This window comes from Python bivittatus, unplaced genomic scaffold, assembly GCF_059951505.1.
Source record: "Python bivittatus isolate LINGU-HERP-01145 unplaced genomic scaffold, Pbiv_v1 ctg000280_np1212, whole genome shotgun sequence".
NCBI classification, from domain to species: domain Eukaryota; kingdom Metazoa; phylum Chordata; class Lepidosauria; order Squamata; family Pythonidae; genus Python; species Python bivittatus.
Window position 1 is genome coordinate 2,087,018 of NW_028277066.1, and position 27,760 is coordinate 2,114,777.

General features: G+C 45.0%; 1 protein-coding gene across 1 annotated transcript in view; it reads right to left on the reverse strand.

Annotated features, from left to right (window-relative positions):
• RASAL1 (RAS protein activator like 1) overlaps positions 1–24,546 on the reverse strand; it is a 50,092-nt gene extending 25,546 nt beyond the window's left edge. The window contains exons 1-8 of the mRNA XM_088143163.1: positions 24,106–24,546; positions 18,014–18,070; positions 11,974–12,087; positions 9,145–9,206; positions 8,181–8,310; positions 4,437–4,518; positions 2,175–2,312; positions 330–418 (exon numbers count right to left, since the gene is read on the reverse strand). Coding sequence (XP_087999289.1) covers positions 330–418; positions 2,175–2,312; positions 4,437–4,518; positions 8,181–8,310; positions 9,145–9,206; positions 11,974–12,087; positions 18,014–18,070; positions 24,106–24,170 — 737 coding nt within the window. The 5' untranslated portion in view covers positions 24,171–24,546. The remainder of the gene's footprint in view (positions 1–329; positions 419–2,174; positions 2,313–4,436; positions 4,519–8,180; positions 8,311–9,144; positions 9,207–11,973; positions 12,088–18,013; positions 18,071–24,105) is intronic.
• Positions 24,547–27,760: the final 3,214 nt, after the last annotated feature.

The window sequence follows — 27,760 nt, forward strand, 5'->3', positions numbered from 1 at the left end:
TTCCTTTGTTGTATTTTTGTTACTGTTTTGTTAATGTTTCTTCTTGATAGTGTATCATTATTTTATTATTTTTTATTATTATTTTTATTTTTTTATTATTGTTTCTTTTTCTTTTGGTTATGAATTAAAAAGCGATAAACAATTATTTTTAAAAAACTGCCCCTCCTTAGATCTCCTTAAATCTGAACTAGGCTGAGCAGCTCCCTGATCAGCAGGTAGAAAAGTAATTCACAGACCTCTGAAATGAAACAGGGTATTTTGGCAGGTCAACAGAGGGTGTTCTGACCCCAAACCTTGCATGCTTCATCAAGAGACCATCTCTTATTTACCCAGCATCTTCCCCTGTACTGGGCAGAGGAAAAAGACGGAACCAGCCTTTGAGAATGGTCTTCTGCACGGTGCCCAGAGAGAACTTGACCTGCAAGAAAAATGCAGATAAACACAGAGATCAGTGTTAAATGGCAGCTACAAAATACTGACTTCTTTTATTGACTTATCTGCAGTCACAGACCAAGATCAAAGATGTTTCTGCTGCTTGAGGGAAAAAAAACAGCACATACCGAAACGCAAATATTGAAAACTAGAATATGTGCCCGATTGCCATATAAGGTGGAAAATAATCTATCAAATCTTATGTATGGTATTTCCTTATAGCCATCACGACTGAACAATTTATTTTTTTTGAGATGTTGGCGTATTTATTGGCTAAGAAGAATGCACTCTCTCCCATAGAATAGCCAGAATGATTAACTAAGAGAAGTGATGTGAATTCCAGATATGGTGCGGCGGACAACTCAACAGAACATGCGATGTTGATTCAATTGCATCTTCCATGCTGGAGCAGATTCAACCTTAGATGAGTCACAAAGGCAAGAAAGTGGTGGAAATGTTCACCTAGAAGTAGGGAGACCTGAGTTCTAGTGCTTCCTCAACCATGGAATCTCCCTGGAGGACTCTGGCCAGTCCCTCACTCTCAGCCCATTAGCCACTGTGGTGAAGTGGTGAAGGTGCTGGATTAGGAACAGGGAGACCCAGCTTCTAGGTCTCTCCTCAGCCATGAAAGTTCACTGAATGATGTTGGGCCAGGATCTCTCTCTCTGTCAGCCTAAGGCACCCAACAGGATTGTTCTTGTGGGAAAAATAGCAGGAGGGAGAACTATAAATGCCACCTTGAAGTTCTGAAGAAAAAGACAAGAGAACAATCTAACAAATAATTAAAAAGTGGGTGGAGCTAGGACAAAAGCTTGTCTGATTGAAGCTTCAAAATGTTGTGAAACAATTGCTATACAAACTTTCAGTGTATTTCCCAAATTCCCAATAAAAGTGACAATCTGGCACTATCATTGGAAATGTTTGGGTCTGGGGGCCTCGCCCAAGATTTGGGAAGTCTGTATATGCAACACTATTGAGGATTATGGTTATGGATTCCTCCTATAAAGAAAACAAGATGGGCAAGAAATCTGAATACATCATGTGTCCCAGAAGAGTACCCAAAGCAAATGCTCCTTTCCAGACTTTAATTCCCATAATCCCCCAACCAGTGGGTCAACGGCCTTCCTGTTGGGTTCTTATGGGAGCTGATATCATATTTGGGAAAACTGGTTTACAGATATGGCATCTGAGGATCTGCCTTACAGATTTTGGCAACTCTGCTGGTCCATTTTAAAGAGACCATTGTAAAAGACAGCTTGATGATGCTCAGTTCCACCATTCAGCTTAGAGATTCAGGACAGCCAGCATTCATATGGCACACTGACTCAAGTCAGGAACTGGCACAGCAGCTGCATTTACCCAACATGCTAAAATGGATTAGTTTTAATCTCTGTTCGATTTTTCAGGGAGGTGGTGGCTTAGTGTGTGGCATGCCCCTATCCAACTGGGTGAGTTGATGGTTCAAAGAATTGTGCAACCCCCAAAACCACATAATTCAGAAACCAGTTGACTGATTTTCAGCAGTTATGATTGGAAGAAATATGGGGTGCTGCAAAAAATGGGGCTTGTGGGTGGCATGCCAACCTGTAAGCTAAAGAGTTGTGTGGGCTGGACATTCTTACAGGTCTCCTTCTCCCAGGTCTCCCAGGTTGGACATTCTCCCAGGTTGGTTGGGTGCTTGGTTAAGTTCAACCCAAGGGTCAGCCTCCTTCATCCTTTGGTGGGCCCTCCTTTTTCCTTACCTGCCCCAGGAAGTCATTCTTGCCCACCATATCCCAGTCCCAGACTTCTACAACAAGGGGAGTCTCGGAGTCAGCTCCCTCTTCCAGGACGAACTCCAACATTTCTTCCCAACGTGGGAAACGGGTCTTCTTGATAATCTGAAGAGTCACAAGACAGAGTAAGGTGAGCTTTCTACTTAAAGCCGTCCTCTGTGTCTACCTGCTTTTCCAAATGAAGCCTTGGACTCCAGGGTTTCACCAGCTACATTTTCTAAGAATGTGACTGCTCTCTGTGTAGAGTCAACAACCATTCCTGGAAAGTTTTAGTCTTTTAATCTGATAGGTCCCTATAGCTAAGCACCATGCAAGCAAAGCAGAACAATACAACACAGTGTAGAGTGGAATCAACAATATAACAATACATTCGACTGAAACATTTTCGAATCCCAGATCATGTGGGGGGCTCGCCCTTCAATTTGCAGGAGGCCAGCTTCTCTGCATTCTGTGGAGACCACTCTTGAGATTGTCTTGCAAGTCACCGTTGCCAAAAAGGGTAGCCGATTGCAAAAGTAATACACAAGCTGTCACATTGCTACCAAGCTGAATTGAATATTTGCTATGACATATGAAGCCTTATATGACTTAGGAGATCTAAAAGATTGCCTGTTGTCTTGTTATCAGACTCTGGCAGCTGCCTAAAACCCAAAGTCATTCTTACAGAGTTTTCTTTAGCAAGATTTATTGAGATGAATGGAATGGGAGATTGAACATTCCAGCAATGGAATTATTTTCCATTTAGAACCAGTGTACCCTTGCATCCATCAAAGCTGAGACTTTCTGATTCTTGTTTTAACAGGGTTCTTGTGATCCAGAAAACAGGTAGGTCTTTTTGTTGATAACAGGTAAGCTTTCAGTTGGCTATTTATATATGAAAGTATTATCAGTTGAGGAATACTTATGTACCAGCCTACTAAGGGGATCTCCTCTCAAGGCCATTGCATTTTCCAGCGCTTTGCTAACCGCCCAGAGTCACTCTGCAGTGGGATGGGTGGTGACAAATTTGAAATATAAATAAATAAATAAACCTAACACAGAGCAATTTTGCTACAAGTACCCAGTTGTGCGGCAGTTACCAAGCTTTTTAAGTATTTGGCACCAGCTTAAGACAAATCAGTTCACCCCAATATTTGTTTAGCTAGGGCTTTTGTGACTTCTGATCTAGTTCCGTATGCTTCTCAGTCTTCGCTTTTTGATGATTTTAAACATATCGAGGGGTATCGATGTAATGGTATGAGAGAATGACCTTGGGAGACAGGAGGAAGAGCCGCAGACTAGGCAACAGTCAGATAAGCAGCAGCTGAGCCCGCAGAAGGAATAGGGACATGGCAAAGGTCTCAGAAGGGACCCTCCCTAGTTCATTGGACTGTAAAGGTGAGCGGGGAGAGATGTACTTTCAGACTTGCAAGATTCCATTACTGTAATCTTCCAATAAAGATAGAGCTAGCACTTCTGGATGTGATTCTTGTCTAGTCTACCTTGCAAGGGTGACCTCAATGGTTTTAAGCAGTGGTTCTCAAAGTGTGGTCTGGGAATCCCTGGGGGCCCCTGAGACCCTTTCAGGGAGTCCACAAAGTCAAATAAATAAATATTTTAAAATGTCTCAATTTTAATTTCTAATATAGTAAATATCGCTAGATATAACCCACATAAACAAAAGCTCTTTGGGGTCGTCAATCATTTTTAAGAATGTAAAGGGGTCCTGAGACCAACATGCTTGAGAATCACTGGTTTAGAGGATTTTAATGGAATTGCTTATGCTTCAATTGCTTTTCCCTGAAGGGCCAGTCGTTTTTCATTGTTCCCTGCTTTGTTTATTTTTTTAATTGAAGTAGTAAAACGTGGTCAACAAAATAATTAATACATAATTATGAATGTTCCTTAAAGAATCTACTTCCATCTCTGTCAACCTGGGTGCCAGGCAGATGTGTGGATTTCAGCAGGGCCATTGCTAAGAGTTCTGGGAGTTGAAAACTACTCATCTGGAAGATGTCTAGGTTGGAGAAAACATGTCAGCAGAACCTTGGAGGACTTGTTCTATAATATTTTTACTGGGAAATATACTGGGCATCTTGGCCTATAACTCCTTCTTAAAGCTGTGGCTTTGCCTGGTCAGCAGATCTCTTCCCTGGCTTTAATCATTGTGATCAATTTTACATTTCTCTCCCATTAAAAGCTACCTAACATCTCTGCCCTAACATGCAAAGTTTATCCAAAGATACTCACAGCTGTTTCCAGGATCTGCCCATTAAACAGTACGCGGGCAAAGGGATCTGAAGTGCCCGAGAGATCACGTGGTGCTAGATCTCTAAGGGGAAGAAGGAAAGAGCAGATCAAAACCAGGAAGTATTTCAGGGTGGGGTGGGGTGGGAATTGAGCTGACTTATGGGAACTTTGCAAAAGTGATTTCTTAAATCCAGTGTTTAGAAGATCTCAAACTCTCCATGGACTACCAACATCTCTCAACTGTTCAATAAAAACACAAGCCCACATTCAAATCTTAATTAATTCAATCTTAATTGACATTAATACCAAAACTGAAAGAGCCAACAATGAAAAGCCTGTTTTAATGGAGTTTGCAGAGCTGCCAAAGATGTTGATTCCCTCAACCCACCAACGATGGCATTCCAGAAGTCCAGGGCAGCTACCGAGAAGACCCAACTCTGAGTCAACACCTGATGGGCCTATGCCCACCATGGGGAGACCTTCTTTTAAGAGCAGACTCGGGTACTGAATTAAAACCAATATATATCCAACATTGGGTTGTTGTTGAGATATATGACAGAACATTCCATAGCTTTGTAAAAATAGGGGGGGAAAATCTTGGGTGTGTTTGTATGGAATCCCTAAGGGAGATTTAAAAAAAAAAAGGCCAGTGAGATCAGCATACACTTGGAATTGAAAGTGTTTCCCACTTCCCCAAGACAGAGGACAGATCTATAGAGTTCAGTCATCTTTATTGGAACATGACACATTTCCTTCGGAACCTTTGGAGAATGCAGCCCACAGTAAAAACAAGGTGACACGAGGAACCGAGGTGGATTTTTGACCCTTACAATCCTAACCCTGATAAATATGGGAGAGATGGGTGGCATATACATTTAATAATAAATAAAAAATAAAATAAATAAAACAAATATTATGCCCTAACATCCATCCTTGACTGCACTCATCTTCTTTCTGCCAAGCATCACAGTCAGTTCCCCACTCTTTGGCTAGTCAATTGCCTAGGTGCCCACTGGTTTCCACCTTGGTTCTGAGGAGGAGTGATCCAAAAGGACCTCAATCAGAGGCCGCTTAGAGCATCACAGTTTTCTTCCTAATCTAGAAGCTCATGGCTTAGTCCTCACGAGGTGGCACTTCCAAAGCACCCATCTGCAACTTACATAAAGAGACATTGGTCTTGCCGCAGTGATTCTTCGCAACCAAAAAACGCAGGAAATTGTATTTAGGGTGTATTGGTCTCCCCAAAGAATGTATTGGAAAGGATGGACACTGATTTTTTATGCTGGAGGTGTAAGAAATTTGAGGGCTCCCTGACCCCCTAGATACAGTCATGAGATCATTTAGTATCTTTCGGGGACTGTGTGTTAATGTATATTTGTAGATTTATGGGGAAATCTTTAAATGTTCACAATGTTAATATAATGTTGAATGATATGCTAAAGCTTTGGAATTGGACTGTTCTTCAGGAATTGTGGATGTCTCAAGCATGGGGGGTGGTAAAAAGAATTATATTAAGAAATAGGAAAAATGAAATTATTTCAGATGTCAAGGAATGGTTGTTGGAAATGTGTGATCTCTCTATTTCGGAAAAGGCAATATTTTCCACCAATCAAAGGATGCAGTAATATATGTTATTATGGCAGAGATTCTGTGATATTTTACAATAATATATTGTTTATATTATAGCAATGAATTCATTGGTAAACCACCGACTATTGATAAGTATGAAATATAAGATAGATTTTCTTTTCTTTTCCTTCTTAGTTTGTATTTTTAGTTTGTATTTTTTAAAGTTTCTCTTTTTTAAAGATTAAAGATTAGTTTGTTAAGATGTGAAATAAATAAATCAGAATTAATGCTTAAAAATGCAGGAAATCTCCAAAATCTATGTCAAGGGTACTTGATTTTCTAAGCTGCGTGGTGGTGGGAATCCTAACTACCATAGACTTGATGGTTCATACATCATTCTGGAAAACTTCAGTCTGGCAAGCTGAGTTCAAAGAAATCAAAGTAGGAAAGAGAAAGAAACGAATATTTTTCTGCATCTCAGTTCCTGGGGAACCAAAGTTCAGCAGCTCTAGTTTCGGGTCCTATCATCATCTTGGGTCTTGGTGGGTTCCTTAGTCAACTTCTCAAGCAACAGAAAAATCGTTGGCCTGATTTTTGACTGGCTTTGATTTTTGAGATTAATTTTCCTTGTGGATTTAAATAGCAGACACCTTTCCTTAGCAGCCACCCCCTATAAAACAGATAACTCTACAGTTTTGAAATGCAGTGCGTTTCATGGGCTATGAAAGCTGGGATCTATGGAACATTTAACATCAAGTAGGTGGGAAAAAAAGAGAAAAATAACATCAGGATAGGCATCATTTATTTTCCATAAATAAGGCAATCATCAATGGATATGCCACTGAAGATTCATTCCAGTGACAACCTGGTGAACCATAATTTTCTGTTGCATTACAAACCAAGAATTATCAGTTATTCACAAACAGGATATGGATCCTAGTTTGTTTGGAAGCTGTTAACCACCGTTTTCCAGTTTGAATATAACAGAAATTACATAACTTCCAAAGGACAGGAAGAAGCAAAATAGCAGCGAAGAGGGATAAGTTTTGATGTAAGAATGTTATGTATATTTTAGCTTACTGAACTAGAATGATGGAGAATCCTGGGGTCATTTCCATTAGCGTCATCAGTTGCAAGCTACTGGTGGAAAGTGAAGTTTTATCTACATCAGAAGTTCAGTCAAACCAAAGACATTTACAATTAACTTTCAGTTCTTTCTCCCACCTCTTGCACTGCCAAAAATGTTCACAGCTTTTTTTTTAATCATAAACTGTTAATTATCTCACTTTCTAAGGGAGACTGCAAAGAAAAAGAAAAATCACACTCCATTTCAGCAGCCACAACACCTTTCTATTACAGCACCTTCTGTATTTTCACTGGTGGGGGTGGCACAAGAAGGCCTCACACCTCCCAGATCGCTTCTCTCAATTTGAAAAGAAGAGCTGGCAGATTGTCCCACTCAAGTTGATTCTCAAAAGGGCCCCAGTTAATTTCAAAACTTTCCTGCAAGAGATCAGTTAAGACCTCTGGAAGGAGAATCTGGCCGGTCATTAAGGAAGGAGGGAAGGGGAGGAGATGGAAGGAACAGAAAGGGGGGATCACGGAGAGAGAGAAGTTGAACAAGAGCTCATCCAATGAGAATAGTGTAAGGAGATTTGTGGCTTACAGAAAGGGAGACTTTTCCCCAGAGTCCATGGGTCAAAACTACAGAAGTGGCTACCAGGAAATAGGAGGAAGCAAGCCAATTCAGATGCTTTGAAAAGGGGGGCTGGATCTGTCCATGGAGAATCTGGGTCTCAGTGGCTACAAATATCGATGGTTCTTTCCTTCCTCCTGAATCACAGGCCTTCTGTCTTGGTTCCTGAGAAGCAGCAGGAAAAGATAGCCTTTGTCTTCTAGTCTAGGTTGGTGAGCTTCCAAATGCATCTCGTGGGGTACTCTACCACATAGAAGGCTGGTTGAGATCCAGCAAAGATTTTCTTAGGAGAAGCACAAGGGTTATTGGAGAAAGAGAGAGGGGTGGGTGACCATAAATGAAAAAGAGACCAAGGGGAGTCAAAAAGAGAGAAGGACAGCCTACTGCCAGCATGACCTCCCCACCAACCGGATTATTCCCAAGGAAAGCAGCCAGTTTCTCACTCCATCTGCAGATCAACCTTCCTCCTCCTGCTTTACCTGGCTTCGAGGACATGGCAGCAGAGTAGCCTCTGGTGAGCTTCCTCCACCACCTGCAACTCCAGTGAGATTTCTCCCTGCACCTCCTCGTTGGGGTCCACAGGGCTCAGGTTGATCCAGCGATCGATTCCTGCCACAAAGTGGAATTAGGACACGCCTGGCTTCTCTTTCAGCTCACCCTTGGCGAGTTCCCCCTTCCCACAGTTGCAGAGAATCTGCCCAACACATCCTTCCCGTTCCTTTTGACTCCAAGGTCAGCACCCTGGTGCATGAATTGCTTCGTTTGCAATGATGCAACTTAATTTCAGGGAGCTGTCCAAGAAAAGCAAACACCAACAAGAAGGATCCTTTCCAGAAGGGACACCCAACAGGGGAAGGAAATCAGATTGTGGCTGTTAGAAAAGATGTGTAACAAGATGGAAGAAAGGTTGGATGGGGAGAAGAAATGAAGAACTTGTTTTAAAAATGGGACATGTTTTACAGAGGGGCTTGCTGGATGCTGTCCAGCAGTAGTCTAACGTTAGGGGTCACTAGCTTCTAGCAGAAAGTGGATCCTAGAAAGGTGGTTTAATTTCACCAAAACCAACAGTAGAAACCATCCGGAAAAAAATCTAAGATCAATGGATCTATTTTGACCAGCCAAGATCCCACAAAGAGGAGACAACCCAGATGCATTGGGTTCATCATCTACATAACAGAGGGGCACCAGGATGGGGAAAAAATCTGCCCATATATGATTGTAATGTCAACTTATTATTTTTACAGCATCGTTTTCTTTGCCACAGCACAGAAATGGTTTCCCATCATCTTCAATTTTCTACTTTGGCCTCCAGCCTTGGATTGCGTGGTCTTCCATCCAAATGCTCACCAGAGCAAACTCTGCTCCGCATTGCAAGTTCAACCAAGGACCACTAGATGCTGTCATCAAGTGCAGCTACCTTTAGGGGTGTCCCAAAACACTTACCTCTTGCCTGAGATGAAATCTCCTCTTTGCTCAGGGCGATTTTGCCAATGACATCATCATGTCTGCAGAGAAGGAAGCCAAAAGAGATACCTGAGACCACAACATTTTGCCCAAGAAGGAAAATGAAAAGGTATTCATTTCTTCCTTCTTCCATTCTAAAGCTAACTGGACTGACTGATGCCTCTTACCTGAACTTCTTTTCCCTTCCCTTAGGTTGCTCAGGACCAGATGTACAGATTTCACTTTGCAAATATCAGTGGCAATTCAGCCTCCCTCCTCCCTCTCCCCCTCTCTCCTCCCTTCACTAGCAACTGCTTATATCACCTTCCTTTTCCCACTGGGGAGAAGAATTGGGTGGTTGGAGGAGGTTCTGCAACAAAACAGAACAGCTAATGATGTCACTGTGCAAGTCTGTCCTTTGCATGTTTGCATCGTGAGGCTGCTATGGGGATTTGTGTAGAGATTCCATTGCACATGTTCAGATACTGTGAACCCCCCCTCTTATTTCTTGCTTGCCAACAAAAAACAGGCTAACCAGCCCAGCTGGCTTGTTTTTTGCTGGTAATTACCAATTATTATCCAAGAGCAGACTGGCTGAAGCCTGTTGCTATTGCCCTGTTCTTTGCTAGCCAAGGATTTTTTTTTTTTTTAAATTCTGGGAATCAATAACCTTTGGTAGGGACACCAGGGAACTGCTGCCATGTCTCCCTGGGGAGATGTAATGGTATGTGAGAATGACCTTGCGAGATAGGAGGAAGAGCCGCAGACTAGGCAACGGTCAGATAAGTGGCAGCTGAGCCTGCAGAAGGAATGGGGGAGTGGCAAAAGTCTCAGAAGGGACCCTCCCTAGTTTCTTGGACTATAAAGATGAGGGGGGAGAGATGTACTTTCAGACTTGCAAGATTCTGTTAATGTAACTTTACAATAAAATTAGAACTAGTACTTCTGGGTGTGCTTCTTGTCTGCACTACCTTGCAAGGCTGACAGGAGGGCACTGTATAATTGCAACTGTGTCAATCTCGCTATGCTGCTTAGGTGACCACAGTCCTTCATACAGTGCTCAACAGTACAGAGGTCATGACAGATTTCTTCCAACTGTCCAAGTTGTTCTTCACCTGGGCCCAAATGACCTTTGGAAATTCTTCACCAGGTTTGTAGGCAGAGAAATGGGTACGGTGGGGGGCAACATCTCAGATTTCTCCAGGTGGGACTTTTCTTCCATAATGACAACAGGACCACGACTGAAACAGCCTCAAGAGAAGAGTTTCCTCATGTTTCCTTGAGATACCAAGCCAATGTGGAAACAGAATTGCACAGAAAAAGACGGGACACTGATACACAGCCAGCTTGTCACTAAATACATGCTAGAAGATCTAGTGTCCACCCAGGAGAATGTCTCAGAATTTCTCTTCTCCTTAAAAAGATATGCCATACTTTTTCTCTAACTGAAGGAGGATGGAAGAACATTCCTGGAAAATTTCTCAGCCTAACGGAAATAATAGGTAGGCTTGCACTGCGAAAGAAGCAACAGGGTTTCCTGGTTAGACAATCCAGATTATTTCCTCAGCACTCCCACCTGATGACATCAGCCACCTTGGCTTACCCACTGAAGCAATTCAGTGTGCCCAAAAGAAAACAGAAATTTCCACTCAAAGCTTGGCTGTCAAACTTGGATTCTGGAGATTTCCTGAATTATTCTCTGCAGCTTTGAACAGGGAAGCAAGACGCTGACATGAATGGATGGGTCCGTGAAATTAAGGTGGAAGGTGTTGTACACAAGGAACTACCTTCTTTTCCATTCATCTGTTTTCATGACTCTCTACTACCCTACAGGATTTATCTCAGCCTAAAGGTATTCCCTGTATATTCCCTGTACGGTGCTGAGCTGGGCATCGTCTCACACAAGTGTTCTGTTACTGCAACAGGTTGACACCAGTGTCCCTCTGTCTGGTGGCCCCTGACTGCTGCTGCCTTAGAGGCTTATGGGAAATGGAGACAACTTTGGGCATTGTGGGAAATGGAAATTAGAATGATGGCTGTCCAATGATGAGCACCTGAAATCAAAGAGAGATCAGAGTCACCATCAAAGGTGTGACTTGACAGTTGGCCACATGCTCTGTTGGGTCTACTTCCATCCACACCCCTTCTTATCTTGGGATTGTAGGCTTTCTGGGTAAAGATCTACTTTTTTCATCTGCTGGTCCACACCCAACATAGAGTGGTGGCATTGCATATGTTATGCTTACCAGCCACAGTATGTATTATTTGGGGGACCACCTCTCCCTGGTTACATCTACCCATTCCATCAGGACTGGCAGGAGAGGCATGTTACAGGTCCCATCTATGAAAGAGTGTCATCTGGTGGGACCATGAAGAGAGCCTTTTCGGCCATGGTGCTCATCCTGTGGAACATCATCTCCCCGGACCTTAGATGGGCCCCAACCCTCGCAGCCTTTAGGAAGGCCCTGAAGACATGGCTCTGCTGCCATGCCTGGAGGGTGGCAATGGTGGGGAGCTCTTACCACAGTTGTGTTGAGCTGACGTAAGGATGGATTCTGCCACTGATCATGACTACTTTTGTTTTAAAATGATTGTGAATGGCTCTTATAGGTCTGTATATTGGGGGGTTTTTACTTGATTTTATTGGATTGTTGTTTTTACCTATGGTGAGCCACCCAGAGTCACTTGGATGAGATACAAATCATCATCACCACCATCACCATTACCATCGCCATCATCGCCATCATCATCATCATCATCATCATCATCATCATCATCATCATCATCATCACTGTATCTCTCTTGTTCTGCTTCTTGTGTTCTACTCACCCAATGGTGTCTTCATCCAAGACATAGAAAGAGAGGTTGTGGAACCCCATTGGAAGATGCAGGGTATATTCTTCCCCCCAAAAGGGGTTGAGATTCTTCCAAACCGTCGCAGTCCTGAAGCACAGAAGAAAGGGAGGGAGGTCTCTGTGCCTTGCCTCAAGGCAGGTTGAACAATCTCAGGTAGAAATGTCTAAAAGTCACAGGCAGCTTTCAGATGTCCCTAGCTTTGGGCAGGGGGGGTATCCTCCCAAATCCCAAAGATCAAGCTATTGAAATATGGAAGCAGGAGTAGCTGAAGATTATAAATCAAAAGGAAAAGTGGTATGTATAGATTATAAATCAAAAGGAAAAGTGGTATGTATGTTTTTGGACAGGCTTAAGGTACTAGCAAATAATCCAGTTCCTCAAAGCATGGGAAAGTTGCAAACATTCTTCTTCTGACCAGCTTCATTGTGGGCCTCACTACATCCCTCAGCCTACAGCAAAACATCTTAACATGTGCAGCCCTTATATTAGTGTTTCTCAACCTCAGCAACTTTAAGATGTGTGGACTTCAACTCCCAGAATTCCCCAGCCAGCATGGCTGGCTGGAGAATTCTGGGAGTTGAAGTCCACACATCTTAAAGTTGCTGAGGTTGAGAAGCACTGCCTTAGAGGTTAAAACGTCACCATCCTTGCACAAAATTGAGCAGAGTTGGAGCACCAGGAGTGATGGCTTTGACACACTGTTCTTGTGGGTGTGCAAACTGGGTCTGATCCAATTTGTCGAATCAGCTTGATTTAGAACATTGGATTCATTTGATTTAAATGAGTCCACCTTTCAGAATGATTGGGAAGGGGGAATCTAATTCCCAAAGTGGGTTAAGTTGGTCCCATTTTCTGATCTGATTCAGAAAGCCATTCTTCGGTCTACAGGGCAGCAGCCTTTTGTCATCCTGATCAAATACGACTCTTTGATCTGATTTAATGAATCCAATTGCCGCATTGAATGATCAAGGTTCTCTTTGTGCCAATTTGAGGTGATCAACAGCTGCAATGTTTTGCTTTTTTAATTCTGGGCCAAATCATTACAGGCCAGTGGAAAACGGTGGAGAAACAGCAAATGTTCAGCCCAGCCAGGCATTAAAATGGAGAAGCAAAAGATGCTTTTCCTTTGCACGGAAGATGGCTTTGTTTTGCAGGGAGTTAAGTAAATCAACCAATCAATCTATCACCTTTATTATGTCATCACCCCAAATCTTTCTTTAAGTACAATGTTAAAACAAATGCAAGAGAGGCTTACAATAGCTCTTTAATGACATTTACTGGCTTCACTCCAACTTTGAAGAGCATGGATTACAACAATCTTATTCTCCGGGGTTGCTTTTTAATATTTATATACACTGTGTGTGTGTATTCTTTTTTTTTATAATAGCTTTATTAAAGTTTAAAAAGCAGAAAGATAAAAAACGAACCCAAACTAATGATCAAGAAACAGAACAGAAAGAAAGAGAGCAAAAGTGCTAGAAAATAGAAAAGGGGAAGAAGGAAAACAGAAATACAACAAGAATGACTTCCGACCTCTTCTACACCAGATATAAATGAAATATAAAATAATCTCTTACTCTAAAACTACATAATAACGTACATGTATGCATATGTGTCTGTATAAATATAAATATTCTTGATAAATGTAGGCCATTGAAGTTAAAACCTTCTATCGTGGCTATTTCCTGTCTTTAGCTGTTAAGCATTTCCAGTGAGAAGCCCCGTCGATACATGGCACATCACAGGTTTCAGCCGAGATCATTCCAGTTTCATTTCTGTTCCTATTGCCCTCTGACAGTTCAGTACTCAGATTCATAGGTACGTATGTACTGTCCTTTCACTTCTCTATATAAACAGAATTAAATGCAAATTCCAAAACAAACAGGAAACTACAGTGAAGAAGAATGCTTTCCGGATTTCTTACCAACCACAGGATTTACTGTTCAAAACCCAGCCTCCAGAATCTAAGACAGGACTTGGTAGGACTATCTAACCTGGCAACTTACAAGCAGTTCTTTGATACTTCATTAAAAAAGGACCTGAAGGATGTAGGACTATTGTTTCTAAATTAGCACCCCCAGAAACACATCTGGAATCAGAAGACAGGGGTGACAGGAATTTGTCTGAGAGTAGATTTGCTGATCGGGGGGGTAGTGTCCAGCAGAAAATTGCTCCTCCATTTTTCCCCCATCCGTCCTCTTCTAACTGGATAAAAGAGAATTGCTTTTCAAATGTTCTTTCAAAAGAGATGAAGAAATTCTCATGGAGGTGTGTGGCATTCTTGCATTAATAGTGATAAGGTCCAAGTGAATGTCCTGTCCTTTCTGCAATCTTCTGCAACCCTCTGCAGCCTCCCTGGCTTCCCCCATTTCCACCTAAGTCTGCAGTCTATGGAAAGGTATGTTACCCGAAATGAAACCAGAAGTCTCCTTCTCTCTCTCTTCTCCAACCACCAGGTCAGCTCAAAAACATCTCCAGAAGAAATTCTGGAGCCTTGTCAGCTCCCTCTGCACATACAGGAGGTGACTCAGTGGGAATTTTGCCAGGGAGAAACTCAACACACGAGAAATTCTGGTTTTGCTTTCTTTAACAAAAACTGGAATCCCAGCCTACTACCTGCAGAGGTCAACACTGCCCCTTCTTCATCTGCTTAATTGTCCTTTTATCCTGGGGAAAAATCTGACCTGAGAAGACGTTCTGCCAAACCTCTTAAAACGTTATTAACTTCTCTTGAACAAATATTTGAGGAAGGATGAGAAGATCAAGGTTGGGGATGGCAGTGCCAAAGTCATGGATGCTTTCGCCAGCTTCCTTCCCAGAAGATCAAGAGGAATCCCTCCATCTTTCTGCCCCCATGACTGCCAAGCTACCCCTTTCACCCATTTCTCAAGGGATAAAATGGAGGCTGAAGGAAACAGCACCCCATATCTGCTACCAAAAGGACCTCTTCGGATTGGAGCCATTTGTGTTGGGATTTTTCCACTGAAATTGTAGCCTAGACTTTATTTTTTCCCAATGACTTTAAACAGAAAGCATGCTTCCATCTTCATATTCTTCTTATTGATAATATTATCCAAATAGTGTATCCTAAGAACAATATAGAGATAGCCTCTTTTCAGGCTAGTGAGCACTTATTGTGAATAACAGCAACAATAATAATAATGCCACCAAGGCACCAAGATCGCACCGACCGACTATAAACAATGGCGTGACAATGTAGCCATAATGGTGCATTGGAAGATCTGCAAGAAATACTATTTGTCTGCAAGCAAGAACTGGGGGGATCACAAAACAGACAAAGTCATAGAAAATGAAGAAGCTAAAGTGCTCTGGGACGTTAGAATTCAAACAGACAAGCCCCTGCCACACAACACCCCAGACTTAACAACTGTTGATAAGAAAGACCAAAAAGCCTGGATAGTGGACATTGCAATGTCTGGAGACCGCAGAAGAGAAGAGAAAGAACTGGAGAAAATCACAAAATACAAAGACCTGCGAATAGAAGTAGAACGACTGTAGCAAAAGAAAGCAAAGATAGTCCCAATAGTAATAGTCGCCTTGGGTGCAATCCCAAAACATCTGGAGCACCCCTGGAAGACCCTCAGCATTGACAAAACCACCATCAGTCCATTGCGAAAGGCAGCTTTACTTGGAACAGCTTCCATCCTGAGACAATACCTTTAACACCATCCAACAACAACATCTGCCTGTCCCAGGTCCTTGGGAAGGACTCGATAGGTGGATAAAAACGCCAAATCCAGTCTAAACATCTGGCTGACTGTGCAACCCACCATAATAATGTCTACCATTTGCAAAAGAGCTGCTATGGGGAACATCATCAGTTGCAAAGCACCGGTTTATCTTTGTGCTCCTCACCAGTCCCTTCAACTTTACCCAAGATGCTTTCTGCTATCACGGTTTTCTTTGCCTTTAGTTTTTTCCAGGTGACATGGCCACCCTTCCAGTCAAAGCACTGGAAAACAGTCGGTTCCATGTTTATTCTCGTAAAAAAGCATACGGGTTCTCTTAGAGCCTTCTTAGAATTAGAGGCAATGCCAGAACGTGAAGCTTTCTTTTTTTATTATTTGCAAGATTTTTTTAAAATATCACAAAAAATCAAGCAAGGCAGAACCTGAGGGACACCAAAAGAGGTGTCCATAGGGGGTCTCCAGCAATACTGTCATGTCATTACATTTGAAAGAGCCGGGATTGTCTAGTGGGGGAGGTGCTAGACTAGGGAGATCCTGGTTCTAGTCTATCTTCAGCCATGAAAGCTCCCAAGGTGACTTTGAGTCTATCCCTTTCTCTCAACCCAAGAGAGAGAGTAGGGTAGTGGGGCAGGTGCTGGACTGGGACCAGGGAGATCTGGGTTCTAGTCCTCCTCAGCCATAAAAACTCCCGAGATGACTTTGGGCCAGTGCCTCTCTCTCAACCCAAGAGCAAGAGTGGTGTAGCGGTGAAGGTGTTGGACTAGGAAGAGGGAGACCCAGATTCTAATCCCCTCTCAGCCAAAGAAGTTCAGTGGATGAGTGGGCCAGTCCCTCCCTCTTGGGCCAGCGCAAGGGCCAATGTGGTATAATGGGGCAAGTGCTGGACTAGGAGCAGGGAGGTCCGGGTTCTAGTCCATCTGCATCCACAGGAGTTTCTTGGAAGACTCTGAGCCGGTCCTTCCCTCTGAGCCCAAGACCCAGGATTTGTAGTGGGGAAGGTGCTGGACCAGGGAGACCCAAGTCCTAGTCCCCTCTCAGCCACAGAAGCTCCTGAGATGACTTGGGGCCAGTCCCTCCCTCCCAACCCACAGGGAGAAAAGGTAGACATGGAAAAAATGGAGGAAAGGTAGAATATAAGTCGACAATTAAAAAAGAAAGATACAATCACCTTTTGATGGTAGTAGCAGGACAGGGAAAGTTAACCTGGTCGCTGGTGTGATATAGGGTTTAAAGTGTTGGACTGGCCACAGGAGACCCAGGTTCAAATCCACCCTCAGTTACAGAAGCTCTCTAGGAAGTCTAGCAGGTGAGCCATCGGAGGGCTTGCAAAAGTCAAGATGGTGCTTGTGACCACATGCTCAAAGGCCCATCCCTTTGGCCTTGCGGTGGCCTCCACAGTCTCCATCTTCACACACAAAGATGTGAATTGAAGACCTGACTGCACTTGCAACTTACGAGCGGATTGCCTACAGACGTACACTTTGTATGGACAAATATCACGAAATATGGGACTCGTTTCTACAAAATACAGTAGGTTAAAAAAAAACAAGATAGTCATATAAATGTATTAGAAATATATACACACTAGAATAATATTTGCATTGTTGTTGTTTAGTCGTTAAGCCATGTCCAACTCTTTGTGACCCCATGAACCACATTGCGCCAGGCCTTCCGGTCCTTCACTGCCTCCCTGAGTTTGCTCAGTTTCATGCTCATTGCTTCAGTGATGCTATCTAACCATCTCATCCTCTGCCGTCCTCTTCTCCTTTTGCCTTCAATCTTTCCCAGCATCAGGGTATATAGATTATAATTGTTTACTGTTACAATGACATATTAACATTTTTTCCTTCGTTGTATTTCACATTTTTGTTAGAGCACTTTCTATGTGATTTTTTCCCCTTCTTCTCAATAATAAAAAAAACAGTTAATTAAAACACACACACACACACAAAGATACCCTTGTGTGCCCCCCTGCGCTCTTTGGAGAAAAGTAGGAAATCAATCAATCTGATGTTATGACACAAAATCATATTTGTACAATGATGGCATTGTGGCTGGTTAGACACTATAGACACCATGGTCCTCCCTGATCCTTTTTTTGGACTAATGCAGGTTTACCCCTTGTCTTTGGGGAAAGTTGTTTTTGAAGAAAAAAAAGAGATGATTTTTTTTAAGGCCTGGCACGCCCACGTTCTTTTGAAACTAAAGCACAAATTCCATTGCGTGCAGTTTGGTCCCCACTCAACTCTCCCAGCTGGGGAAGGAATTGCTGCCAAATTCCACCCCATTTTACTTTCACTTACCTTGCCACGATTTCATTGTCTACTTTGATGATACAATAGGGATCACTTGTGCCAGACCTTTGGGGAACAAAACAACACCGTGGGTGAGTGTTCGGTGCCAACGATAAGCACATCGACATTTCCAAAGCAAACGTTCTCCGCTGAGAGCGACTTCATGGCAGCAAATCATGATTGACAGGTTTGGGAAGTAAAGGGAGAGGAGGCATTGGTTCAGGGGCTAGGCTAGAACCCAGGAGGTCTGGGTTCTGGACTATCCAGGGAAAGTGTGCCAACTGGGGGCCAGCCATCACTTCTCAGACTCACTTTGCTCACGGGGTTGTTGGAAGAGACAGAAATGGAGGAAGAGTGCAAGGTAGGATGTTCACAGAGAAAGGCAAGGGGTCAGTGGCCCCAAGAAGGAAAATGGAGCTGCTGAGAAGAAAACAATCGTGGAGTCCTTGGGGTTCTCTGAGCTTGGTTCTTTTTTTGCAAACATTTCATTACCCGGCTAGGGAACATCTGAAGATGTTCCCTAGCCAGGTTATGAAACATTTGCAAGAAAAGAACCAAGCTCAGAGAACCCCAAGGACTCCACAGTTGAACCCTGAGCTACACATATTCACCTCTATTGGAAGAAAACAATCTTCTCTAAGTTGGAGTCCCCTCCAGGTCTGTTGGGACTCCAGATTGCTCATCGGCATAGCCCTACTGACTACGTCCTGACGTTCACGGTGGAAAGCAGGCTGGATGGTGTTAGAACTTTTCACGCTACCAAAATACAACCGTCCCAAATTCTGTCTCTACTGCAATACAGTCTGCAGCTACTCAGGAGCAAGCTTGGCTAAATTCAGCGCCGCTCAATCCCAGCTCCCTGGAGATCCAACTGCAGATGGCAAACCCCTCATTCCGTTATTGGTCCTGGTGCTTTGCTCAGTTGTGAGGGTTTCCATTTTTGTGGACAAACCTCCTGGGAAACAAAATGCCACGTTCTCAAGCTGCCGTCGCAGGCATGGGTGAGCTGTTGCTCGCTGGCACTGCGATGCACCATATTATTATGTTCGGCTCCTCCTTCTCCATTATTTATAGATTAATATCAGCCTGAATTGTAACTGGATCACTAATAATAGGAACTGGACTCTGCAAAAATCTAACCGGGCAGCTCTGGGGTCACCATTCAAGAATGGAGAGATTGCTGTCTTGTTAATAATAATAATAATAATAATAATAATAATAATAATAATAATACCACCACCACCACCAATAATAACAACCATCAAAGAACAACATCTGCCTATCCCAGGTCCTTGGGAAGGACTTGATAGGTGGATAAAAATGCCTATATAATCTAATAATAATACAGCGCTTCCTAATACTGTATTCAAAGCGCTATAATGTATTCTCATACTGCAAGGTTGTTTTTTTCCAATTTGGAGGAGAATAAATAGAACTATCATTCCACACTGGTGCAGGGCATCTGTTTTAGGAAATTCACAGTATGGCCCTTAGCATTATTTTCATTCCCATACTGAGGCTGAGAGGGGCAGCTGACCTACGGCTTCCTGAGGCCAGAGGTGAGGGTTGCAGCTGGAATTCTTTGATCTGCAGCATCGAATCCAATTCTACAGAGAGCTGCAGTGTTGCCCCAATAGTTTTTTTTTTTTTTAACAAAAAGCAGTTTGGGCCTCCTGGTTGTGTTTTTCCAGCTCTTGCAATGAGCATCACCAAAAAGCACCCATTGCTAAATCCATGGAAACGGCAAATGGACCCACGCGGGGTTGTGTGTGCACGTCAAAGACAAGCCTCTGTTGTGATGCTCAGAAATGATGGAGAGGCTTTTCCCCTCTGTGACTGAATCAAAACCTTTAGATCCTATGCCAATGTAAATTGAAAGGGGGGTGGGTGACCTGGAACCTCTTGTCAAAAGCCTTTTGCAGCAAGAAATGCCAACCATGGGCAAAAGTGATCGGTCCCTTCCTTGGCAGCTTTCGATGAGAAGAAAAAAGTCAAGACTTCATTTGAAGGCTTGGGCTCTGCCTCCGATCAGAAAAATGTTGTGAGCCAAAACACCCAGAAGGAGCTCCAGGAAGATGCATCCTGGGAAGTAAGCTTTACTCCAGAGTTGCTTGCTCCAAACAACTGATTATGGTTAATCCATATTGGCTGTGTTTGGACAGACAGCATAAAAGCACTAACAGGCTGCTAATGAAATCAAGCTAGCATTTGCTTGGAGTTTTCAGTTGTGTTATTCAGGTTTAGGAGTGAGGTTCCTTGTGGTGCAAAGTTGGGGTTTGTTGAAACTTGGTGTGTAGAAATAAACTACACTGGATTGATCAACATTGATGTCCTGTTGATAAACCTCAGGGGCTGGGTGTGGAAAGTCAGACCTACAGAGGTGACATCATGGCTGACTGGTATTTATGCCTCTAGCCCTCTGCAAGAATTCTCTGCCTCTGTACTAGATGGTCCTGCTTTGACTTCTTGGTTGACTTGCAACTCCTGGTTTGTACTGGGTCTGCTTGGTGAGTAGAACTCTAGTAACTTATTCCAGATCAGAGAGTGACGAAGGTGTGGCTCTCAGACTGGGAAAGGTTGGAAAAAGGGGTAACAATTATCAGAAAAAATGGGGGTACCCCTTATTGGGGTTGAGTTATGGGACCACCTGCTAACTGTTGCCTCCTGCCCACCCTTAGTCTCTGATGTTCTTTGCATCTCAGTGAATTATTCCAGAGCAGTGTTTCTCAAACTTGGCAACTTGAAGAGGCGTGGACTTCAATTCCCAGAATTCTGGGAGTTGAAGTCCACACCTCTTCAAGTTGCCAAGTTTGAGAAACGCTGCTCTACAGGATGTTTAGAAAGGATGTCCACCTGGATGAGACCCAAGATCTGTTGGATGCAACATTCTTCTCCCACTTCCCAGATACTTCCCAGAGAACAGGTCAGAGAGACTAGCTGGCATGTGTTAATCCCTAGAAACCGACAATCAGCAAAATAAGTGTGGTTTGCTTGGTGTGGGGTTAAACCTCACCCTTGCAATTTGTAGACCAACTTGTTCAGGTTAATGTAGAGTAAAGCAACTTTGGGGGTTGGGGGCACTTTGGGAGCTTGTAAATGGCTGCCTTCGGGGAGCTCAGTGGGTCTGAAACCATTGCTGCTAATAAATAGGATGCTAAGAATTGGTATTTTGCAACAGTCCGGCTTCCTCTTTAGAACTTTTATTAAAATAATGTTTTCCAAAATGGGAAACCGTCTGGGGCAGTGTTGTCCAAACTTGGCCACTTTAAGATGAGTGGACTTCAACTCCCAGAATTCCCCAGCCAGCTCATCTTAAAGTGGCCAAGTTTGGACAATACTAGTCTGGGGAGCATTAAGAATGCAGGGAATCAAGCTCCCTGCAAGCACCATTTCACCTACCCCTAGCTTAATTGAGGGGAACTGATCAATTGTGGTTGATTCAAACCATGATTAAACAAACCATGGCTTAGTGAGACAGGTATGCCCAATGTCCTCTGAAGGTGAGAAGATTCAATTCTTCGCCATTCTTGCTAGTTAGCAGAAATAAGTTGCATTTACTACAAATCCCAATGAATCCTTTGGAACTGTAAATTATTGTTCATGACACATATGCGATGCCTAATGGTCACTACTCATCTGTGCAAATAAACCTATCAAGAACTTTTCAGAGCAAAAAAAAAAAAACTGGAGTTGTTGCTTCACTAACAAACCATAGTTTCCCATCTAGAGTTGGGTTACAGTTATCAAGCCCAGGATTCAGAGGCCGAAGTATACATTCTTCCATTGCTGAAAGCTCTTGGGTTAACAGAAGAAGGCCACCCACGTGGTGTTAGGCGGCTTGCATTGCATGCTAGCTTGTAAAGGATAAACCAGGATTCAGATTTCCAGATATGACTTGTGTTTTCTTTTGCAAATGCAGCCATGGATAATGACATTGATGGTGCGATGTTTTAAAGGAATTTCTGCTACCCCAACTTCCAGTGGCAATGAGTTCCACAGGCGAGGTAGAGAATTTTCTCACAGGGACAGCTGCCATTTCCTTGAATTTTGATATTACAAAGCCACACTTCAACGTGACATTAAAGGTCGCTTTGAAAAGAAGCATGGAGGCTTTAAAGTTTTGGCACCAACCCGATTTGGCAGACACTGATGGTTCTAAACCTGTCTTCCACGCCGTGTTTGCAATTAGAGGAACAGGCATTACTCCCCAAAGCGATTGGTTTTGATTCAAGATTTTCAGCGGCTAATCCCTATTCAACCATTTCAGGAATAATTAACCATAATGGTGCTCTCCGGTCTAGCCTAGTTCTCACTGACTTATGCACTGGACAGAAGGGACTGGTCTTTCCTATTGAAAAATGCTTGAGAGCTTGTATTCTGTATTCGTTTATCTTTTCCTGGGGCAGCAAGTCGTGTCTTGTCAAACCCCAGTTCGATTCAAAATGGGACAGTCCAACTTCTATCACTGCCTGAAGGACTACGCCCTTGTCTTCAGTTTTCTGTACCTCTTACAGACGTGCCTCTGAAGGCCTCTTCCCATGGCTGGGTTCGCACAACTTGGCTACCAAATTAGCTTGTCTTCAGAGTGGATTTTCAAGGAATTGTAAACTAAGCAAACCAGGCTAGGCTGGCACAAGGCACCAACCCCTGGAAAACAAACTCAGATTTTCAGGCCAACCAAGATGCGGGTGATGTGTGAATTCAACCATGGTGAATTTAACTGACTGGGTGAGAAATCTTACAGGACGTCTTCCCAGTGAGAGTAAATGTCGGTTTTTTCAAACTTTCTGGATTTTCCTGTTCTTCCCCCTCCCCTTTTTTCTTTTGTTTATTTTTTTAAACATATTTCTAGTGTTTCAGAGCCCTGTTCTACGACTGGTCCTGTTTCTAACTGAGGTAGTATCTTCCTGCAATTGAGGAAGAGAATGGGAGTGGGGGAAATGCGGTCTCCAAGCAACTGTGCCAGGTTGAGCAAACTTTTTTTGGGGGGGGGGAAGAGCTTTGCACTTCTCTTTCCCCACCTGCTCTCCCCTCCCCCCCCTACTCTTGGTATTAAGATTCAATATATCTCCTTGGAAATGACTCTCACTGTTTTCAAGCAAGCTGACTCCTGCATCCGTGTGAACAGATAGTATTTTTTTATGAGGGGTTGGGCAGCTTTAAAAAGAGGGTTACATTCAAGGGTTAGCATTTGCAAGCAACCATCCAGGAGTTCCTCTCAAAATTGTTGCCCCCTTTGCTGAAGGACCACAGCTGTAGACTTGCCAACCCTTGTTCCTCTGGGGCAGATCTGGCCCAGATGCTGCAGAGAAAGTCGGGGGGGGGGCATAGTTCAGAACAGATGAGGTCCCCCCTTTGGAGTTGGCCAGGTCTCCTAATCTATTGCCTTCCAGATGTGGTGGGACTGAACCAAGCTGAGCTGCAAATGGAGGCAGAAGCCCCAGGTTTAAAAGGGAAGCCCAGTTGGGATCATGCAAAAGACTTTAAGAAACTTTTGATTTCAGGGTGAACATTGCAGGAGGACAGCCGGGTTTGTCTATGAGGACAAAAAATCAGAAGGGGTCTGGTAGCCCCTTTTGGGACAAACAGCTTTTATTTGAAGGCATCAGCTTTCTTGAGATGACCTGAACTGTGGCTGAAGAAAGCTGATGCCTCTTAATATAATCTGCTCTGTCTGAAAAGATGCAGCTGGACTTCTCCTGATTCTTGATCTCAAGGGTCTTTTAAGCGGCCTGCTACTCTTAAATTTCCTCGGAGGGGAGGACGGGAAACACCTTGCCCGGGGCTTCGCTTTCAACGGAGCTTCGACTTTTCTGCCCCGCCCGGGGAGGCCCCGCCAGAAAGGCGGTGGGTCGCTCTGGCAAAGGCAGGGATTCTTCTCCGAGGCATGCCAGCAAACCCTTCAAATGACAGCGACGCCCTTCTCCTCTAACGGACCCGTCTCGCCCCTCCATCCCGCCCCCCGTTTGGGATCGTTCCCGACCGGAGGCAGCTCCAGCGAGCCCCCTTCGCCTCCCCGTCCCCGCCCGCCCCGTCGGTCCCTTTGCGCCCCGCTGCCGCGGCTCGGGGACGGCGCGGGGTCCCCGGTCCGGCCAACTCACACATCCTTGGCTGGCAGGTCGCGTCCCTCCACCACGCGGAAGTGCAGCGCCGTGTTCCTGGCCATGCCGCGGCGAGCGGGTAGACGAGCGACCGGTTTCTTGCCCCGCCGCTCCGCCGGGGTCCCGGAGAGCCGAGCCTAGAGGGCTGCGGAAGGAAGCCAGGACGGGGGGCCCCTTCCCGGCCGCTCCGAAGCCCTGCAAGCCGGAACGTCCCCGAAGCTGCAGGAAGGCAGGCAAACAGAGGAACCGGTCGGGCCAGCTGGCGAGCTCCGCCGGGTTCAGCGCCTACCTGGCAGCTGGCGCTCGCTTTGCCTCCCTTGCGCCGGGCGGCCCCGACGCGTCTACTCTGCCTACAGGTTGCCCAGCCGAGGCGGAGGGGGCTGGCCACCGCCTTGTGGCGAGACGGGGGGCCACCAGCTCGCCTGCCAGTCGGGCTGCGGAGTGACTTCGAAGGGTGAGAAGGAGAGGAGCAGCCGCCGGCCAGCTCAGCTGTCAGAGCCCGCCCATGCCAGCCCAGCCCAGCCCAGCCCAGCCCAGCCCAGCCGCCTCCTTCCGCCAGCGGGCGCGCAACGGGCCTCGGGGGTGCTCCAAGGCGCGAGCTGGAGAAGCGCAGGACGAGAATTGGCGAGAGACGGAGGTGGCGTGTGCGCTGCTAGACCTGCGCAGCCAAAAGGCGGGCGAGGCGACCCCTAGGTGGCGGCAGAGGGATAGGAAAACTAACGCCTTGCTGCCCTCTAGTGGTGGCCCCACGCTTTGCAGCCCCAGGGATGCTGAACCTCCCCAACTCCGGTCTCCGGAGGACTCCAGAGCTGCGTTCGCACAGCGAGCCTCCTCGTTTTCGGAGTTCGCCCAAACTCTTGGCCCATAAACTAACTCAAGGGGGCCGGTTTGCCCAACCAAACCTAGCCAAGGGTAGGAGGATGGGGCGTGACTTTCCCTGCAGGGGTTCAAGGCATTGGGGAGCCAGTGGCTACGCCCCCCAGTCCAGAAAAATTGGAGCAAGTGAATCGTGGTTAAGCTAACCGCCCAAAAGTATCACAGGGACAGAACCATGATGTTGAGAATGGCCTGCGAGCTCATGTATCATCATTGGGGCGAGGAAATATGTCCTTCATATGTCCCTTTCCTTATGTGCTGAGGTCGCTAGGAAATCCCAAGTTTTACCTGCAGATGATTCCATCTCCAGGTGAGGCTGGGAGAAACTTTGCTGCAGGTAAAGTCAGAAGAGCTGAAAACAGACTCTTTCGTCTGGGGGGTGGGTGTTTAAAAATATTATATTCTTCTATAAAGGCAGCATCCTCCTTCTGTTAGCTGTTAATTCAGAACCATGAGGACCAGAATCTTGCTTTATCTTCAGGCACCTGATGGTTCACTGGTACAGCATCTGCTTGACATGGGAATCCCCTGTTTCCAGAATCTTTGGGACTCGCAGAAATTGCTTCCAGTGCAGTGGACGTGCTGGAATTCCACTGTGTCCAACCATTATGTGGTGGAGGGTGTGGCCCTTGAAGCCATGGAAGTTGTGCCCCTTGAACTGGACCAACCAGCGGTGAGGCTCATTGGAAAGTGACTCCTGGGTTCTCATGACTATCTGTACCTTTGGACCAAGCTAAGGCTGGGCTGTAAAATTCCAAATGATCACTAGATGTCAGCAAAAAGATGGAGAAATAATGACTGCCATCTAGTGGTGGTCTGAAGTTTTGCAGTCACTAGAGATAGGAGGAGGAGGAGGAGGAGGAGGAGGAGGAGGAGGAGGAGGAGGAGGAGGAGGAGGAGAAGAAGAAGAAGAAGAAGAAGAAGAAGAAGAAGAAGAAGAAGAAGAAGAAGAAGAAGAAGAAGAAGAAGAAGAAGAAGAAGAAGAAGAAGAAGGCCACCGCTGCTGCTCTGGGTCTCAGCAGAAGCCTCAAGTTGCCAGCCTTGGAAGATGCCAGCCTAGGTCCCTCTGGACATGTAAAAACCATGTCCATAAGCTAGGAGCTGTGCTTGATCTCAGCAGTGGTTTTCTGCTGATCCTCATGCCTTCATGGACCCTTGAGTAGTTTGCAGTAACCTTTTACCAGCTCCAGCTCAACAATCTGGCCGCAGTTATCCATGCCTCAGTAACTCCCAGGACATGAGAAAAATAGCACCCTCGGGCTAGTGTTCCCTAGCAACTGGAATTCAGAGTTAGGCTGCCTCTTGACAGCCCACTTCACCTTTGCGAAATTGGTGAATTGGTGGTGGTGAATCACCGAGAGTTGCCACGCACTAAGTCAGCAAGGGGTGCAAACGTGTGACCCAGGACCCCCCAGCAGGAGGCTTGGCAGCATCCCAGAATGCCTATGGCCAAAATGTGATTTTTTCCATTCTTCTTTTAGAGTGTTTAAGGAGCTTAAAGGGCAAAGGGTGTTGCAGCATTTAAAATCCCCTAAAAATAAATCCCGCTTCTGGAGTGCAGCCTTTGAAAGTTGTGTGGAGTGTGTTGTGGTCCTTAGGACATGGCTGGGTGAGAAAGAGAAGACTCTTTTCGTCCATGTTAAGCGTGAAAAGAAGCCAACCAGACCGCTAAGGGCACAGACTGAGTTTGTTTGAAACCAGACAATTGGCTGAGGGTGACTTCAGCACCCTCGTTATTCTAAATTAAATGCTGCAGTCTGATTGGCTCACGGAATCAGAAGTCAGGCAGAGTGTCTGCCTGGGACACCTTGCTATGCAATAATGTCCAGGAAAAAAAAGCACATGCAGCAAGCGGAAGGCTGCAGAGACGTCATGGTTGCAAGGAGGCAGCTCGGAGGGTAGAGGTCCTCCTAAGATAAGTGTGGGAACCTCTGCTGGAAAGCTCTTGACATTTGGGGGTGGTTAACTTAGGAAAAGTAAATAAGAGAAGGTGACAATTGGTGGAGAAATGATGCCAGATGTGGGTATCCTGGATAGGAAGATTTCTCTCTCTCTCTCTCTTTATCAGAAGGGATTCTGGAGTCATCCAATGAAGCTGAGTAGGGGACAATACAGAAGGAATGGAAGCTGGAGTGTTTTACCTTCCAAACTTTCCAAGAATAGGACTACCCTGCCTGAGTTACAGGAATCTGGAATGGATGTTGGCCAGGAGAGCCTTAACATTCATTCTGTCCCTCTGTGGCCATCCAGTGATCATCAGCCACTTTGGTTCCTGGCTAAAGGCACCAGGCTAGAGAGCAGAAGGCTGAGAGTCCTAGTCTTGCCTTAGGCATGAGTCCAGCTGGCGGACCTTGGGCCAGTCCTTCTCTCTAAGCCTAGGAAGAAGAAGGCCAGGGTGAACCCCTTCTGAAAAACCTTGCCAAGAAAACTGCAGGGACTGGTCCAGGTGGTCGCCAGGGGTCAAGATGGACTTAACGCCCACCCCCATCCCCAATATCATTTATATTTGAGCAGCTGAGATACTGTACGTTGGCTGGTGTGGGTCTTCTGGGCTTTCTGGCCGTGTTCTGGAAGTTTTGTTTCCTAACGTTTCGCCAGCATCTGTGACCGGCATCTTCAGAGGACAGGAGCACAGACAGGAGCAGGACAGGGGCACAGAGAGAACTGCTCCTGTCTGTGCTCCTGCCCTCTGAAGACGCCGGTCACAGATGCTGGCGAAACATTAGGAAACAAAACTTCCAGAACATGGCCACACAGCCCGGAAGACCCACACCAGCCA